The sequence below is a fragment of the Rhinoraja longicauda genome, chromosome 13, assembly GCF_053455715.1.
Source record: "Rhinoraja longicauda isolate Sanriku21f chromosome 13, sRhiLon1.1, whole genome shotgun sequence".
In the NCBI taxonomy this organism is placed as follows: Eukaryota; Metazoa; Chordata; class Chondrichthyes; order Rajiformes; family Arhynchobatidae; genus Rhinoraja; species Rhinoraja longicauda.
Window position 1 is genome coordinate 19135044 of NC_135965.1, and position 17883 is coordinate 19152926.

Here is a 17883-nt window from a genome sequence, read left to right on the forward strand (position 1 = left end):
GTCTTTGGAATGTGGAGGGAAACTGGAGCTCCTGGAGACAACCAACTCAGGTCAGGGGTGCAACATATAAACTCCGTACAGACAGCATCTGTAGTCAGAATTGAACTCGGGTCCCAAGCCCTAAGAGGCAGCAACTCTACCGCTGCACCACTGTGTCTCCCACAGATGAGGGAGTTTTTAGACAGGCAGATTGTTTGACAAAGGCCAAGATTGAAAAGACAGGTGTGAGCACGAAAAGGATAAAGAGTTAATCCTGTATTCCAGCTTTCTGTGTTTAATTGCACAGTAGTTTTCAATCTTATGTAAATACCTGTCACCATTCATTTACAAAGTCTGTTTTTGTTCTTTCCACAGACAATAACTTTATGTTGCCCCAGTGCCTTGGTGTGGAACTATTCCACAAACGAAAGCAAAAGCAACAATCCTGGCTCACCACTTGATCTACTCCAAGTGGCTCCTTCGTGTTTACCCATGCCAGGGGGAAGTTCCACCTTCAATCAGCAGGTAACGATGGGCAGAACGTCCTGGCACGCTGGTTCGATTTCCCACCCGGTGTATTTAGCGTTACGCGATGGATTGTTGGATGCGTAGGGATAGACAAAACCGGAATTGTAGGGTCAAGTATGCACGGAAACGGCTTCGTTTTTTTAGTTTAGTTTAGAGATACAGAGTGGCAAGAGGCCCATCGGCTCACCGAGTCCGCGGTGACCAACGATCACCTGTTTACTAGGACTATCCTATACACTGAGGGCAATTTACAGAATCGACCTACAAACCCGCATGTCTTTGGAGTGCGGGAGGAAACTGGAGCACCCTGAGAAAACCCACACGGCCACAGGGAGAATGTACACACACGCATATACACACACGTATATATGTGTGTAGACACATATAAATGCATGTACATACATACACACACACACTATGTACGCACACATACATGCATAGAAGAAAGACACAAAATGCTGGAGTAACTCAGCGGGTCAGACAGCATCTCTGGAGAAAAGGAATAGGTGACGTTTTGGGTCAAAACCCTTCTCCAAGCGAAATATCACCTATTCTTTTTCTCCAGAGATGCTGCCTGAACTGCTGAGTTACTCCAGCATTTTGTGTCTATCTTCAGTGTAAACCAGCATCTGCAGTTCCTTCCTATACATACATGCATGCATAAAGTGTGTTCACACGCAGGTACACGCTGTAACTTGCACACTACCTTGCGCCTGTGTTCTATCTTGGTCACTACTGAGCCATCTTGCTTCAATGCTTCAGGTCCGAGCCAAAATCTACGAGGTGGAGCAACAGATCAAGCAGCGGGGACGAGCGGTGGAGGTACGGTGGTCTTTCGACAAGTGCCAGGAGTCCACTGCAGGTAAAGTTGTATTTTGCACAGCGGAAAATACATGGCGGAAGCGGAAAGCTTGTGGCTATCTCAGCCTTCTCCTCTGAACGATGCATCATTGTCTCAATGGCCACCTCAGAAAACTTAATTATTGGTCTTTTGGCAGCACTGCAGTAGGCCACTCGGCCCTTCTGGATGAACTGGCCCTTTTCTCGTAAGTTTTCTGATTCCCCTTCAAGTTTAGTTTATTGTCATGTTTAGTTTAGTTTAGTTTTTAGTTTAGAGATGCAGCGCGGAAACAAGCCCTTCGATCCAATGAGCCCCGCACACTTACACTGTTCTACGCACACTAGGGCCAATTTACAATTTTACCAAAGCCAATTAGCCTACAAAGCCTGTACGTCTTTGGAATGTGGGAGGAAACCACACATGCCGGAGAAAACCCACGCAGGTCACGGGGAGAACGCACAAACTCCGTACAGACCGCACCAGTAGTCAGAGGTATCACAAAATGCTGGAGTAACTCAGCGGGTCAGGCAGCATCTCGGGAGAGAAGGAATAGTTGACGTTTCGGGTCGAGACCCTTCTTCAGACTGAATATTCTCTTAACTTTATCTTACACTCCCCTCCACTCCCACCTCCCTCCTTGCCCCTTTCCACCACCCCAAGTCATCTTACCAGTTCACAGTTCTCTTGAGATCACACCTTCCCTAGCCAACAATGGACCTACCAAGCACCGCCCTACCTGAGGTCATTTGTACCTGGCCCTGAATGGTCCTGGTTTCATCTCACATCCAGCTCTTCAAACCTCCCCTCCCCCCCCCCAACCCCTACTTTCAGTGTAAAAAAGGGACCCTACCCAAAACGTCACCCATCTTTTTTTCTCCAGAGATGCTGCCTGACCCGCTGAGTTACTCCAGCACTTTGTGTCTATGACCCAAAATAAACCTTTGTGGTCACAGGAAAAGAGAGAGAGAGTGTTTGTCATACTTACTGCCAACAGAATAATGAAATTATTTATTGCTGCAGCTTACCAGGCCTGCAGATGCAATAGCACAGATATAATACGTAAATAATAATAATCAAAACTACAATAAATAAATATCAGTAATTCTAGGTAATCATAATATTGCAAACTCCAAGCGGAGAGCACCCAGGTCAGGATTGAAACTGGAGTCGCTGGGATTGTGGGGCAACAGCTCTACCAGAAGCGTCATTGTGCCACCCTCGAACCCTCGAGACCTGGTACTTATTAATCCCTAGGAAGTTATGAATCTGATGAACCCTGAATTCCATGCTCAAGGGCTTATTTTGACTGGCAAAGAGTGTAGGAAGGAACTGCAGATGCTGATTCAAACCGAAGATGGACACAAAAAGCTGGAGTAACTCAGCTGGTCAGAGAGCGTCTCTGGAGAAAAGGAACAGGTGATGTTTCGGTTCGAGACACTTCTTCAGACTGGATAGACTAGCATTTATTTCGAGAGGACTAGAATATAAAAACAGTGATGTAATGCTGAGGCTCTTTATAAGGCACTGGTCAGAACGCATTTGGAGTATTGTGAGGAGCTTTAGGCCCCATAGCTGAGGAAGGATGTGCTGGCGCTGGTGAGGGTCCAGGAATGAGTGATCCCAGGAGAATGCTCCCAGGAATGAATGGTTTAAAATATGATGAGTGCTTGACGGCACTGGGTCTGTACTCGCTGGAGTTCAGAAGGATGAGGAGGGACCTCATTGAAACTTACTGAATAGTGAAAGGCCTGGATAGAGTGGATGTGGACAGGATGATCCATTAATGGGAGAGTTTAGGACTAGAGGCCATAGCTTCAGAATAAAAGAACGTACCTTTATGATGAAGGAGATGAGAAGAAAATTTTCATTCAGAAGGTGGTGAATCTGTGAAATTCATTGCCACAGATGGCTGTGGACAATAGACAATAGGTGCAGGAGGAGGCTATTCGGCCCTTCGAGCCAGCACCGCCATTCAATGTGATCATGGCTGATCATTCTCAATCAGTACCCCGTTCCTGCCTTCTCCCCATACCCCCTGACTCCGCTATCCTTAAGAGCTCTATCTAGCTCTCTCTTGAATGCATTCAGAGAAATGGCCTCCACTGCCTTCTGAGACAGAGAATTTCACAGATTCACAACTCTCTGACTGAAAAGGTGTTTCCTCATCTCAGTTCTAAATGGCCTACCCCTTATTCTTAAACTGTGGTCCCTTGTTCTGGACTCCCCCAACATTGGGAACATGTTTCCTGCATCTAACGTGTCCAACCCCTTAATAATCTTATACGTTTCGATAAGAACTCCTCTCATCCTAAATTCCAGTGTATACAAGCCTAGTCGCTCCAGACTTTCAACATATGACAGTCCCGCCATTCCGGGAATTAACCTAGTAAACCTACGCTGCACGTCCTCAATAGCAAGAATATCCTTCCTCAAATTTGGAGACCAAAACTGCACACAGTACTCCAGGTGCGGTCTCACTAGGGCCCTGTACAACTGCAGAAGAACCTCTTTGTTCCTATACTCAACTCCTCTTGTTATGAAGGCCAACATTCCATTGGCTTTCTTCACTGCCTGCTGTACCTGCATGCTTCCTTTCAGTGACTGATGCACTAGGCCGTCAATGGATATTTTTAAGGCAGAGATTGATAGATTCTTGATTAGCACCGTCAAGGGTTTTGGGGAGAAGGCAGGAGAATGGGATTGAGGGGGAAAAATAGATCAGCCATGGTTGAATGGTGGAGTAGACTAGAAGGGCCGCCTAATTCTGCTCCGAGAACCTATGAAACAAAATCACATGGCATTGTGTGCCATAGATCTTTCTGAAATCCCATTCCAGTGAAGGCACTGGAGCTAAACACAAAATGCTGGAGTAACCAGGCAGCATCTCTGGAGAAAAGGAATAGGTGATGTCTCGGGACAAAACATTTGTTCAGACTGGGAGTCAGGGGAGAGGGAAACTAGAGGTATGAAAAGCCGACACCGATGACCAAGGAAAGATGGAGCCTACAATGGTCCATTGTTGGCTGTGGAAGAAGTGATAAAGAAGGGATATATTGATACGAACAAAGGAACTGGCAGGACAACTAGTGTTGGGGGAGGGGAGAGAGCGGGAATGCTGGGGTTACTTGAAATTAGAGAAATTAATATTCATACCACTGGGTAATAAGCTGCCTAAGTGAAATATGAGGTGCTGTTCCTCCAATTTGCATGTGGCCTCACTCTGCCAGTGGAGGAGGCCCAGGACAGAAAGGTCAGTCTAGGAATGGGAAGGGGAGTTAAAATGTTTGACAACCGGGAGATTGCCAAACACTGGAACGGCAGCTTCTTTTGTTCAATGTTTCTGAACAGGTTTTGATTTTAGAAAGCTGTAAGTTAACATCCTGCCATTAGGTGGTGCCATTGAGTGCTCTACTGGTGACAACTGCTGAAATCTCATTTTGTAATGAAGGAAGCTTTTTAAGTGTTACTGTGCAGGAATAGGCTGTTTATCCATCATGCCTGTGCTGGCTCTGTGATAAAGCTGTCCAATTACTCCCCCTCTATCTCCATGGCCTTCAAAATATTAGCATTTCAAGTGTTTATCCAATCTGATTTGGTAGTTATCAAAAGAGTTTAATTTAGTTTATTGTGACTTTAACCGAGGTACAGTGAAAAGCTTTTTGTTGCATGCTATTCAGTCAGCGGAAAGGCTATATATGATCACAATCAAGCCATCCACAGTGTATAGATACAGGGTAAAGGGAATAATGTTTAGTGCAAGATAACATCCGATCAAAGGTTGTCTGAGGGTCTCCAATGAAGTAGATGGGAGTTCAGGACTACTCTGTAGTTGATAAAAGGACGGTTCAGATGCCTGATAACAGCTGGGAAGAGGCAGTCCCTGAATCTGGAGGTGTGCATTTTCAAAGCTACAAGTGAGCTGCGATCTATTTGGGTCAGTGAGGTTTTGTTTATTAATATTAATTGTTTTTCGTTCCTCGCTTTTTGTCTTTCCCATAGGTTTTACAATCAGCAAGGTCTTGCACACGTTGGAAGTGCTGGATCGCCATTGCTTTGATAGATCTGATTCCACCAACTCTCTCGACAGCCTCGATCACAAGATATTTGGTTCCAGCCAGGGCAAGGAGAGCCAAGAGGTGAGTGGTTTCAATGCCTTTTGTGTCCACTACTCGTGAAACATGCGGAAACAAGGAACTGAAGATGCTGGCCAATACGTACAAAGTGCTGGAGTAACTCAGCGGGTCAGGCAACATCTCTGGAGAACATTGACATGTCTGAAGAAGGGTCCCAGCCTGAAACATCTTTTCCAGAGATGCTGCTTGACCCGCTGAGTTACTCCAGCACTTTGTATCTTCCATTTTATACTATGCCTCAACCTATTCTTCCCTAAGAACCTGTAATTTTATTCTTTATTGATATTGAAAGCCAGTACTAAATCCATTTTGACCATCTTTTTTGGGCATTGTATTCCTGAGCAACTCTATTGGATGGTGGGGTGGGGGAGGGGAATGAATTTATCATCTTCTCTCCTCTTGCGTCAGTGTTGTATATTAGTGCTGTAGGATCAGTGTATAAAATGAGAGGAATCGATTGGTTTAAGGAAGGAACTGCAGACGCTGGTTTGAACCGAAGATAATCACACTGTGCTGGAGTAACTCAGTGGGTCAGGCCACATCTCTGGATAGAAGGAATGGGTGACGTTTCGGGTCGAGACCCTTCTTCAGATGATTGGTAGTCTCTTACCCAGAAAAAGGGAATCGAGAACCAGAGGACATAGGTGTAAGAAGAAGGGGAAAAGATTTATAAGGAATCTGATGGGTACCATTTGCACGCAAAGGTTGGTGGTGTATGGAACGTGCTGACGGAGGAGGTAGTTTAGGCAGGTACTATCGCAACGTTTAAGAAACAATTAGGCAGGTACATGGATAGGACAGGTTTAGTGGAATATGGGCCAAACTCAGGCAGGAAGGACTAGTGTAGATGGGACATGTTGGTCGTTGTGGGCAAGTTGGGCCGAAGGGCCTTTTTCAACACTGTATGACTCTATGACTTTATGATTGGTTAGCTGTGTGGCGCTGGAAATGGTCTCATTCCGTTTACTGCATGGAAATCTCTCCTTAAGCTTGCTTGGCTGATTGACGTTTCTGCTCACAAAAAGCAACTGAGCAGTTTCTGTATCTTCTCTCCCTCCTCTGAACAGTGGAGTTTTTTCGGTGGATTTTCCGTTTGTGTGTCTGCCGAGCCTTGATGTTTTTCTTAGTCATGCACGCATCTAGAGAGGCAAAGGGCAGGCAGCAATTTCCCCCAGAACTCTTGAGTGAAAAGGAGATTATGTACCTGAGCTGTGTAAAGGTCATTTTGTTTGGTACATTCCTGAAAACGCTGAGGCATCAATAAATCTGCTGTGGTTTTGTCAGATATGTTTTTTACTTAATGTAGAGTAATACCTCTAGATTCAGGGACAGTTTCTTGTTATTAGGCAACTGAACCATCCGACCACCAACGAGAGAAAGGTCCTGAGCTCCCATCTACTTCATTGGAGATACTTGGACTACCTTTAATTGGATCTTACTGGGCTTTATGTTATCATATCATATCATATATATACAGCCGGAAACAGGCCTTTTCGGCCCACCAAGTCCGTGCCGCCCAGCGATCCCCGCACACTAACACTATCCTACACCCACTAAGGACAATTTTTACATTTACCCAGCCAATTAACCTACATACCTGTACGTCTTTGGAGTGTGGGAGGAAACCGAAGATCTCGGAGAAAACCCACGCAGGTCACGGGGAGAACGTACAAACTCCTTACAGTGCAGCACCCGTAGTCAGGATCGAACCTGAGTCTCCGGCGCTGCATTCGCTGTAAAGCAGCAACTCTACAGCTGCGCTACCGTGCCGCTATGTTGTACTAAACGTTATTCCATTCATGTGTAGGAAGGAACTGCAGATGGTGGTTTACACTGAATATAAACACAAAATGCTGGAGTAACTCAGTAGGTCAGGCTGCATCTCTGGAGAAAAGAAATAGGTGCCGTTTCGGGTTGAGACCATTCTTCAGACTTCATCCTATATCTGTACTCTGGATGGCTTAATTGTAATCACTGACTGGATAATGCGCAACAAAACAGCTTTTCACTGTACCTCGGCACACAAGACAATAATGAACTAAACAATATCACTAACCAGGCTTTGTCCCACCCTACCTCTTTCCCAGCTTTCTCCCCCCCGACTATGATCAGTCTGAAGAAGGGTCCCAACTCAAAGCATCACCTATCCATGTCCTCCAGAGAAGCTACCTGACCCGCTGAGTTACTCCAGCACCTTGTGTTCTACGCAGGATGGCCGCATGTGCAGTTCCTTGTGTCTACATGTCAAGGAAGATAAGACTTGGTTCAATGGCTTCTTTTTAAAAAAATTCTGGAATATAAACTATATCAGTAAAGATGATAGATGTAAAAACACAAGAACGGCACAGTGGTGCAAATGGTAGAGTTGCTGCCTCATAGAGCCAGAGACCTGGGTTCAATCCTGACCTTGGGTGCTGTCTGTGTGGAATTTGGACGTTCTCCGTGTGACCACATGGGTTTCCCCTCTGATGCCCAAGTTTCCTTCCACATCCCAAAGACGTGCGTGAAAAAAAACAAAATTGCCCCTAATGTGAAGGGATAAGTACCCGTATTGTATCTAAGATGTTAATAAAGAAAATGCAAAAGTTCTAAGTGTTTTAGGCAAATAGAAATTTGCATTTGATGTCAACCTTTCTACCAAACTCCACTTACCTCAATGAACTAAAACAGATTAGTTTCCTGTGAAGTTTTCTTTCTTTCTGTAACCTACAGAATTTTTTTTCCATTGTATTTTGCTTTAGTTTAGTTTACTCTTCGTGTGAAAAAGTTACCCCTCAGGTTTCTATGAAATAGTTCTCCCCTCAATTTAAACCTATGCCCTCTGGTTCTCGATTTCCCTACTCTGGGCAAGTGTCTCTTTGTGTATTAAACATCATCTGCAGTTCCTTGTTTGTAGTCTATGTTTCAGGTTGAGACCCTTCTCCAGACTGAATGAGCCAAATTGTTCGTGTGTGGTTTTTTTCCCCCTCCTTCACTATATCCTGTAACTCTTTCCTCTTTCCTGGACCCCACAGCAAATTGCACCAAATGATGAGGCAGTTGTGACGTTATTATGCGAGTGGGCTGTGAGCTGCAAGAGATGTGGAAAGCACAGAGCTATGACAGTGGCCAAACTGCTGGAGAAGAGGCAGGCTGAAATAGAGGCCGAGGTGAGTCACGTTTCAAATGTGAAATCCCACAGACCAGTATGAAATGCCAGGAAAGTTAAATAGACAATAGACAATAGACAATAGGTGCAGGAGGAGGCCATTCGGCCCTTCGAGCCAGCACCGCCATTCAATGTGATCATGGCTGATCATTCTCAATCAGTACCCCGTTCCTGCCTTCTCCCCATACCCCCTGACTCCACTATCCTTAAGAGCTCTATCTAGCTCTCTCTTGAATGCATTCAGAGAATTGGCCTCCACTGTCTTCTGAGGCAGAGAATTCCACAGATTCACAACTCTCTGACTGAAAAAGTTTTTTCCTCATCTCAGTTCTAAATGGCCTACCCCTTATTCTTAAACTGTGGCCCCTTGTTCTGGACTCCCCCAACATTGGGAACATGTTTCCTGCCTCTAACGTGTCCAACCCCTTAATAATCTTATACGTTTCGATAAGATCTCCTCTCATCCTTCTAAATTCCAGTGTATACAAGCCTAGTCCCAGTCTTTCAACATATGACACGCTCCAGTCTTTCAACAATTCCATCTGTTCCTAACGTAAACTGGGGGGGTGGCACGGTAGCGCAGTGGTAGAGTTGCTGCTTTACAGCGAATGCAGCGCCGGAGACTCAGGTTCGATCCTGACTACGGGTGCTGCACTGTAAGGAGTTTGTACGTTCTCCCCGTGACCTGCGTGGGTTTTCTCCGAGATCTTCGGTTTCCTCCCACACTCCAAAGACGTACAGATATGTAGGTTAATTGGCTGGGTAAATGTAAAAATTGTCCCTAGTGGGTGTAGGATAGTGTTAATGTACAGGGATCACTGGGCGGCACGGACTTGGAGGGCCGAAAAGGCCTGTTTCCGGCTGAATATATATATGATATATATGATATGATATGATGGTGTAGCGGTAGAGCCGCTGCCTCACAGCGGCAGAGACCCAGGTTCGATCCTGACTATGGGCGCTGTCTGTACGGAGTTTGTACATTCTCCCTGTGACCGTGTGGGTTTTCTTCGGGTGCTCCATTTTCTCCCCATATCCCAGTGACGTACAGCTCAGTAGGTTAATTGGCTTCTGTCACATGTAAATTGTCCCTAGTGGGTAGGATAGAACTAGTGAATGGGGTGATTGTTAATTGTTAGTGGTGAATCTGTGGAATTCTCTGCCACAGAAGGTAGTTGAGGCCAGTTCATTGGCTATATTTAAGAGGGAGTTAGATGTGGCCCTTGTGGCTAAAGGGATCAGGGGGTATGGAGAGAAGGCAGGTACGGGATACTGAGTTGGATGATCAGCCATGATCATATTGAATGGCGGTGCAGGCTCGAAGGGCCGAATGGCCTACTCCTGCACCTATTCTCTATGTTTCTATGTTTCTATGGACTCGGTGGGCCGAAAGGTCTGTTTCCACGCTGTATCTCTAAAACTAAAATTAAAACTGATGAGAGAATTTCGTTGGGTTGTTCGTTTACACTTAGAAATACAGCATGGAAACTAGTCCATGCCGATCATCGATCACCCCTTCACATTGGTTCTCTGTTATCCTACTTTCGCATCCACTCCCTACACAACAGGGGCCAATTTACAGAGGGGCAGTTAACCTGCAAACCCGCTAGTTTTGGGATGTGGGAGGAAATAGGAGGAAAGGGAGAACACGGAGAACATGAGAGCTGCACACAGACATCACCTGAGGTTAGAATCAAACCCGGGTCTCTGGTGCTGTGAGGCAGCAGCTCTGCCAGCTGGACCTCTGTGCTGCCCCAAGTTACTGTAAGTCACTGGTGGTGTTTCAACAGGCAACATTATTAATTTTATGTCAGAATCAAAAGTCTTACAAGGAAGAGACTTTAAAGGAATACTCATATTGTAATCAATATAGTGGCAATGCCTGCGGGTTGTGCACAAAAAGAATTACAGTTACAGCATATAAATAAAGTTAATAAGTTACCATAAGTTAATAAGTTAATAAGTTAATAAGTTACTCATCCTCTCCGTTTTCACAGCGTGACAGCGGAGGCGTTTGCCTGATCGTAGCATCTGGAACAGTCCGTTACTGGGGTGGCAGGGGTCCCTCATGATCTTGCTTGCTCTGGATCTGCACCTCCTGATGTATAGGTCCTGCAGGGGGACGAGTGTAGTTCCCATGGTGCGTTCTGCCGAACGCACTACTCTCTGCAGGGCCATCCTGTCCTGGGCAGAGCTGTTCCCAAACCAGACTGTAATGTTGCCAGACAGGATGCTCTCTACAGCCCCAGAGTAGAAGCAATGAAGGATCCTCAGAGACACTCTGAATTTCCTCAGTTGTCTAAGGTGGTAAAGGCGCTGCTTAGCCTTACCCACCAGTGCGGCAATGTGCGTTGCCCATGTCAGATCCTCTGCGATGCGGACTCCCAAGTATTTAAATCTGCTCACCCTATCCACAATAGACCCATTTATCTCCAGTGGCGTGTACGTCCTTGGATGTTTAGCCCTTCTGAAGTCCACAATCAGCTCCTTTGTTTTAGTGACATTCAAGAGGAGGCTATTGTCCTGACACCAGAGTGCCAGATCAGCCACCTCCTCCCGGTAGGCCTTCTCATCGTTGTTGGAGATCCGGCCCACCACCACAGTGTCATCAGCAAACTTGATGATGGAGTTTGAGCTGAACCTGGCCCCACAGTCATGTGTATACAGGGAGTACAGTAGGGGGCTAAGGACGCAGCCCTGGGGGGATCCTATGTTCAGGGTGAGGGAGCTAGATGTGTGTTCCCCCATCCTGACCACTTGGGGCCTCACACTACAGTGTTTTGTTCTCGAGCACACTAACTGAAAGGATCCCACAAAATGCAAGATAGATAGAACATGATTTTGGCAAACGTGAGGGATATTGATCTATGGCAGGGGTGGCCAAACCACGGCTTGCGAGCTACATGCGGCTCTTTGACCTTTAATATGCGGCTCGTGAAAATATGTTGGCTGAGCTCCTTTTTTCATCACGGTTAATATAAAAGGTAAATAAGAAAAAATGTCAAGCTTTATAATTATTTACTGGGTATGAATTGAGACCCCATTGGTTTATTTCCGCTGAATAAACTCGTCAGTGTTGCAACAGATGGAGCTCCTGCAATGGTGGGGAAAAATGTAGGATTAATTGCATTTATGAAAAGTGATCCCAGCTTTCCAGAGTTTCTCCCTGTTCATTGCATTATTCATCGTGAACACCTGGCAGCCAGATACTTCAAGTATGAAGATGTTATGAAATCTGTCCTTGAAATTGTCAATTTCATACGCGTAAATGGGAAGACCCACCGACAGTTCAGAAATTTTATTGAAGAACTGGAGCTTGAAGATAAACCCAGTGATGTCTCTTTCTACTGCATTGTGAGGTGGCTGTCAACCAGCAAGTCTTGAGTAGGTTTATGGATCTGTTGGAGCCTATTATTACTTTTCTTAAAGAAAAGAAAAGATCCTATCCTCAACTGGAAAATGATGAATGGATGCAAGATATCATTAAAAATATAATGTTTTCCTTTTTAGTTTTAGTTTTGGCAGTCTAATTTTATGTTACTGAAATGCAAATTTGCACATTTGTAACAAAATGTGTATGTAACAATAAAAACGTATGTGTAAATTTTGTTCATGTCTTGCGGCTCTCAAACATCTGAACTTTATCGTATGTGGCTCTTACATTAAGCAAGTTTGGCCACCCCTGATCTATGGTGTCCAGCATTTGGCTATGGAGATGGAGCATTGGAGTATTGGACACGGGACCATTTCCAACCTTCACAGTCAAAGCCAAGCACTTGTGTAAACCACATATTTTAGTTTAGTTTTAGATATGCAGCACTATATATTGACTTTAACCTAAAAGACAAAAGCAGTTGCTATTTTAGGGATAATTTCTCGTGTTCCCCTTAATGGTTATCCACTTACTTGTTCACATCCTCTTTCTGTGATGCCTTGAAAAATAGAACGTAGAATATGAAACAGAACAGGAACAGGCCCTTCGGCCCGTGATGCCCATTCCGACCATTTGAGCTAATCTCCTCCGCAAGCATGTGATTCATATTCCTCCATACCCTGCATATCCCTGTGCCTAAGATCAAAGGCTCGTAAATGTCATTGTCGTCTCTGCCTCCACCACCTCCCCTGACAGGTGTTCCAGGCCCCCACCACCCCTGGCAGCGTGTTCCAGGCCCCCACCACCCCTGACAGCGTGTGCCAGGCCCCCACCACCACCCCTGGCAACACGTTCCAAGCACCCACCACCACCCCTGGCAACACGTACCAGGCCCCCACCACCAACCCTGGCAGCGTTTCTAGGCCCCCACCACCACCCCTGGCAACACGTTCCAGGCCCCCACCACCACCCCTGGCAACACGTTCCAAGCACCCACCACTATCCCTGGCAACACGTTCCAGGCACCCACCACCCCTGGCAACACGTTCCAGGCCCCTACCACCCCTGGCAACACGTTCCAGGCCCCCACCACCCCTGGCAACACGTTCCAGGCCCCCACCCACCGCCCCTGGCAACACTTTCCAGGCCCCCACCACCAACCCTGGCAACACGTTCCAGGCACCCACCACCAACCCTGGCAACACGTTCCAGGCACCCACCACCCCTGGCAACACGTTCCAGGCCACCACCACCCCTGGCAGCGTGTTCCAGGCCCTCACCACCACCCGTGGCAACACGTTCCAGGCACCCACCATCCCTGGCAACACGTTCCAGGCCACCACCACCCCTGGCAGCATGTTCCAGGCCCCCACCACCCTTTTGTATCAAAAATCTTTCCCCGCACATCTCCTTTAAACTCTGCCCTCTCACCTTAAAGCTATACACTCTACCCCATGACATTTCCACCCTGGGGAAAAAAGGTTCTAACCATCGACCTCTATGACGAAGACTCTCATAATTTTACATATTTCCGTCAGGTCTTCTAAAAGGTCACCAAAATGCTGGAAATTGATCCATAGTTTGACTAAAAATGCTCAAAGTGTAGCCCTTCTTGGATTTCATACTATCTTACCTCGATGTCCAGTGAAACATTAGCGTTCCCGGCTGTTATCAGGCGGTTGAACCATCCTACCAACAACTAGAGAGTAATTCTGAGTTACTCTCTGGAGACCCTGGGATTATCTTTGATCGAACTTTACTGGACTTTATCTTGCACTGAAGGTTATACGTTATTCATTTTTCTCATGAATCTGTACACTCTGGATGGTTCGATTGTAATCGTGTATTGTTTTTCCACTGACTAAACTCAAACTCAGAGATGATACTACTAAAGCATTTGGCTATGGAGATGGAGCATTGGAGTATTGGAAGAAGGGTCTCGACCCGAAACGTCACCCATTCCTTCTCTCCCGAGATGCTGCCTGACCCGCTGAGTTACTCCAGCATTTTGTGTCCACCTTCAATTTGAACCAGCATCTGCAGTTATTTTCCCACATTACTAAAGCAGGAGGTGGTTTGAACAAACTGAGATATCCTGCACAAATCCTTCTTGTTTTATTGATTTGTGCCTTGTCATTTCAGAGATGTGGTGAGTCTGAAGTCTTGGACGAAAAGGAGTCCATTTCCTCTGTGTCACTTAACGGCTCAAGCCTGCCTGTTTTCCAGAACATTCTCCTTAGATTCCTTGACACCCAAGCTCCTGTATTAAGTAAGTATTATTTTTTCTTGGGTGCTCTTGTCCCTGTTGATCTGCCTATAGGACCTTCAGTTCCAACACACCAACACTGTTCTGGGGCAAGTCAAGTCAATTTTATTTGTACAGCACATTTAAACACAACCCACGTTGACCAAAGTGCTGTACATCAGTGCATGTACTAAAAAATAACATACAAAAGCACACAAACCTAACAACACATACATAAACAGTTTACAGCGCCCCCTCAGAGGGCCTCAAATGCTAGGGAATAGAAATAGGTTTTGAGCCTGAACTTAAAGGAGTCGATGGAGGGGGCAGTTCTGATGGAGGGATGCTGTTCCACAGTCTAGGAGCTGCAACCGCAAAAGCGCGGTCACCCCTGAGCTTAAGCCTAGACCGCGGGATAGTCAGTAGCCCCAAGTCGGCCGACCTGAGGGACCTGGAGATTGAGTGGTGGGTTAGAAGATTTTTGATATGGGGGGGGGCAAGCCCGTTTAGGGGTTTGTATACAAATAGGAGGAGCTTGAAGTTGATTCTGTACCTTACTGGGAGCCAGTGGAGAGAGGCCAGAAACGGGTTGATGTGGTCCCTTTTACGGGTACCCGTCAGGAGTCTCGCTGCGGCGTTTTGGACCAATTGCAGGCGGGACAGGGATGATTGGCTGATCCCAGTGTAAAGGGAGATGCAGTAGTCCAGGCAGGAGGAAATGAAAGCGTGAATGCGGGGCAGAGCATTGGGAGAAGAGAAATGCTCTGGGTTGACTCTTTTTCCAATTTCTCAATAATTCTCTAGCAAGAAATTGGCAGCAGCTCTGGATAAAAATGGAAGAAAGTACTTGTTGCTCCGATCTTTCTCGCCGTCCCACATTAACCATCTGAGCATCTGCTCAAGGACCAGTCTCACCCCAGTCACTCCTTCTCCCCTCTCCCATTAGGGAAGAGGTACAGAAGTGTAAAAACGCACACCTCCAGCTTCTGGGACAGTTTCATCCCAGCTGGTATCGGCAACTGAACCACCCTCTCACCAACGAGAGAGCAGTGCTGACCTCCCATCTACCTTATTAGAGGCCTTCGATGTGGGAGGAAACCCACAGGGACAACCGAGCAATTTACACATTGACAATACCACAGCTTTGTGTCTAGGTCTCTCAAGCTGTGAGGCAGATCTACGAGCTGCTCTTCTTCCCAGCTGTTATCAGGCAAGTGAACCATCCTATCACCGATTAGAGAGCGGTCCTGAGCTGCCATCTACCTCATTGGAGACCCTTGGGCTATCTTTAATCAGTCTTTACTGGACTTCATCTTGCACTAAATGATATTGCCTTTATCATGTATCTATACATGATTGTAATCTTGCATAGTCTTTCCGCTGACTGATTAGCACACCACAAAAACTTTTCACTGCACCTCTGTGTATGTGACAATAAACTGAACTAAGCTAAACTAAACATCATTGTTTTTGACAAAGCTGGAAAGGACAATTGGTAGATCTCACTGGGACTTGGGTTTCTTACACGGTAGGCATCAGCCAGTGATTAGAAATTTGGCTCTGAATGAAATGAATGATCTTCCATTCTGTAATATAGAAACATAGAAAATAGGAGCAGGAGTAGACCGTTCGGCCCTTCGAGTCAGCACCGCCATTCAATATGATCATGGCTGATCATCCAAAATCAGTACCCCGTTCATGCTTTTTCCCCATATCCCTTAATTCCGTTAGCTCTAAGAGCTAAATCTAACTCTCTTGAAAACATCCAGTGTATTGGCCTCCACTGCCTTCTGTGGCAGAGAATTCCACAGATTCACAATGTTGATGTTCCACACAAGTCCTTAAAGTGTGCATTTCCAAAACAACAGAAAACTGTAAAGCACAGGAACAGGCCCTTTGGCCTCCTCTGCCCATGCCAAACATGGTTCCAAGTTAAACTACTCACCTGTCTGCGTGTGATCCATGTCCCTCCATTCCCTGCATATCTATAAACCTCGATAAAAACATCTTAACTGCTACTATCGTATCTGGCTCCTCCTCCACCACCACCCTGTCACCACGTTATGTTTCAGGCACCCACTGCCCTCTGTGTGAAAAAAACACTTGTTCCGCACGTCTCCTTTAAACTTTGTCCCTGCACCTTAAAGCTATGCCCTCTAGTCTGACATTTCCAGCCTTGGGAGGGTGGGGAGGTTCTGTCTGTCTACCCAATCTATGAATATGAAACAATAAATTAGTTTAACTTGCATCAGCAAAATGAGCTCTTAAAATCCTCTCCATGTTGGAAACTAAGATTAAATTACCTGTTTACCTGGTCATCCAATGAAAAATATAGAAGAAGGAAAAAGCAAGGGGAAGATCTATGATTGGATACTTCAACAAATTTGTATCAGTTTGGTTCAGTTTCGTTAAGTTTAGTTTAGAGATACAGTGTGGAAACTGGCGCTTTGACCCATGTAATAAGCCCGCTCCGACCAGCAATCCCCGTGCACTAGCACTATCCTACACACTAGGGACCACTTGCAACATTTTACCAAAGCCAAATAACCTACAAACCTGTAGGTCTATGGAGTGTGGAGGAAACCGGAGCACCCGGAGAAAGCCCATGGAATCACGGGGAGAATGTACAACTCCTTACAGACAGCACCCGTAGTGAGCATCGAGCCCGGATCTCTGGCGTTGTGACGCAGCAACTCTACCGCTGTGCCACTGCCTACCGTATCCTGACAAGACCTTTTGCTGACAAGTAGGCTTAAGTTAATGGAATTGGACTGACGATGTTTTCAGTGTCAGTAGCTTGGTTCTATGTTTAGGCGTGCAGGGTTCAGCTATTGGCCTCCCCTGCTGGGGAAATTTGACATTTTAATTCTCTTTCTGTCCTTCACTCTGAATATCCTCATTGCTGTTCCAAGGAACTCACTTTAAACAAAATATACACAAAGAATAGGTTGGGGTACAGACCCAATAGATAATGCACTTTACAATTTTCTGGAATGGGAATTAATACTATCTTGCCTATTTTCTAAGAATGACCAAATCCTCCCACCCCCCCCCCTCCAATTTACCCTTAAGTTTCTCCTTTCACTTTTTCTACTCCTGAAGGGCCAATCCTATTTTGCCATAAATTTCCTTTATTTCCTTGTAGAACCCTCTCTATCCCTTTGATAACCAGAGCTCCTTGAATTTGCCGACCACACCGTTTTTCCTTATGGAAGCACACTGGAGTGGCACGTTAACGCAATGGTAGAATTGTTGCCTCACAGCGCCAGAGACCCGGGCTGAATCCTGACTATGGGTGTTGTCCGTATGGTTTCCTCCCTCGCTCCAAAGACGTACAGATTTGTAGGTTAATTGGCTTTGGTAAAAATTGTAAATTGTTCCTGGTGAGTGGGCTACTGCCAGTGTATGGGGTGGTTTTCGGTCGGCGTGGACTTGGTGGGCCGAAGGGCCTGTTTCCTCGTTGTACCTCTAAACTAAACTAAACTGGGTGAGAACTCTCACTATTTGCCTCTTGAATGTCTCCTGCATTTTAGAAGTTGACCTGCTAAATTGTTCTTTGCGTCAAAGCAAAAATACAATTAACAAAATTAGAGGCATTGTGTATGTGAGTCAGTCACTTTGCAGCTTTATGGGACT

At 45.9% G+C, this 17883-nt stretch overlaps 1 protein-coding gene across 7 annotated transcripts in view; it reads left to right on the forward strand.

Annotated features, from left to right (window-relative positions):
• LOC144599502 (mediator of RNA polymerase II transcription subunit 12-like protein) overlaps positions 1-17883 on the forward strand; it is a 395150-nt gene that overhangs the window by 73268 nt on the left and 303999 nt on the right. For 6 of the 7 annotated variants that reach the window (XM_078410467.1, XM_078410473.1, XM_078410471.1 and 3 more), the window contains exons 9-13: positions 355-504; positions 1270-1369; positions 5348-5484; positions 8496-8630; positions 14145-14271. In XM_078410467.1, coding sequence (XP_078266593.1) covers positions 355-504; positions 1270-1369; positions 5348-5484; positions 8496-8630; positions 14145-14271 — 649 coding nt within the window. The remainder of the gene's footprint in view (positions 1-354; positions 505-1269; positions 1370-5347; positions 5485-8495; positions 8631-14144; positions 14272-17883) is intronic. The other variant, XM_078410472.1, reaches the window with a different exon arrangement.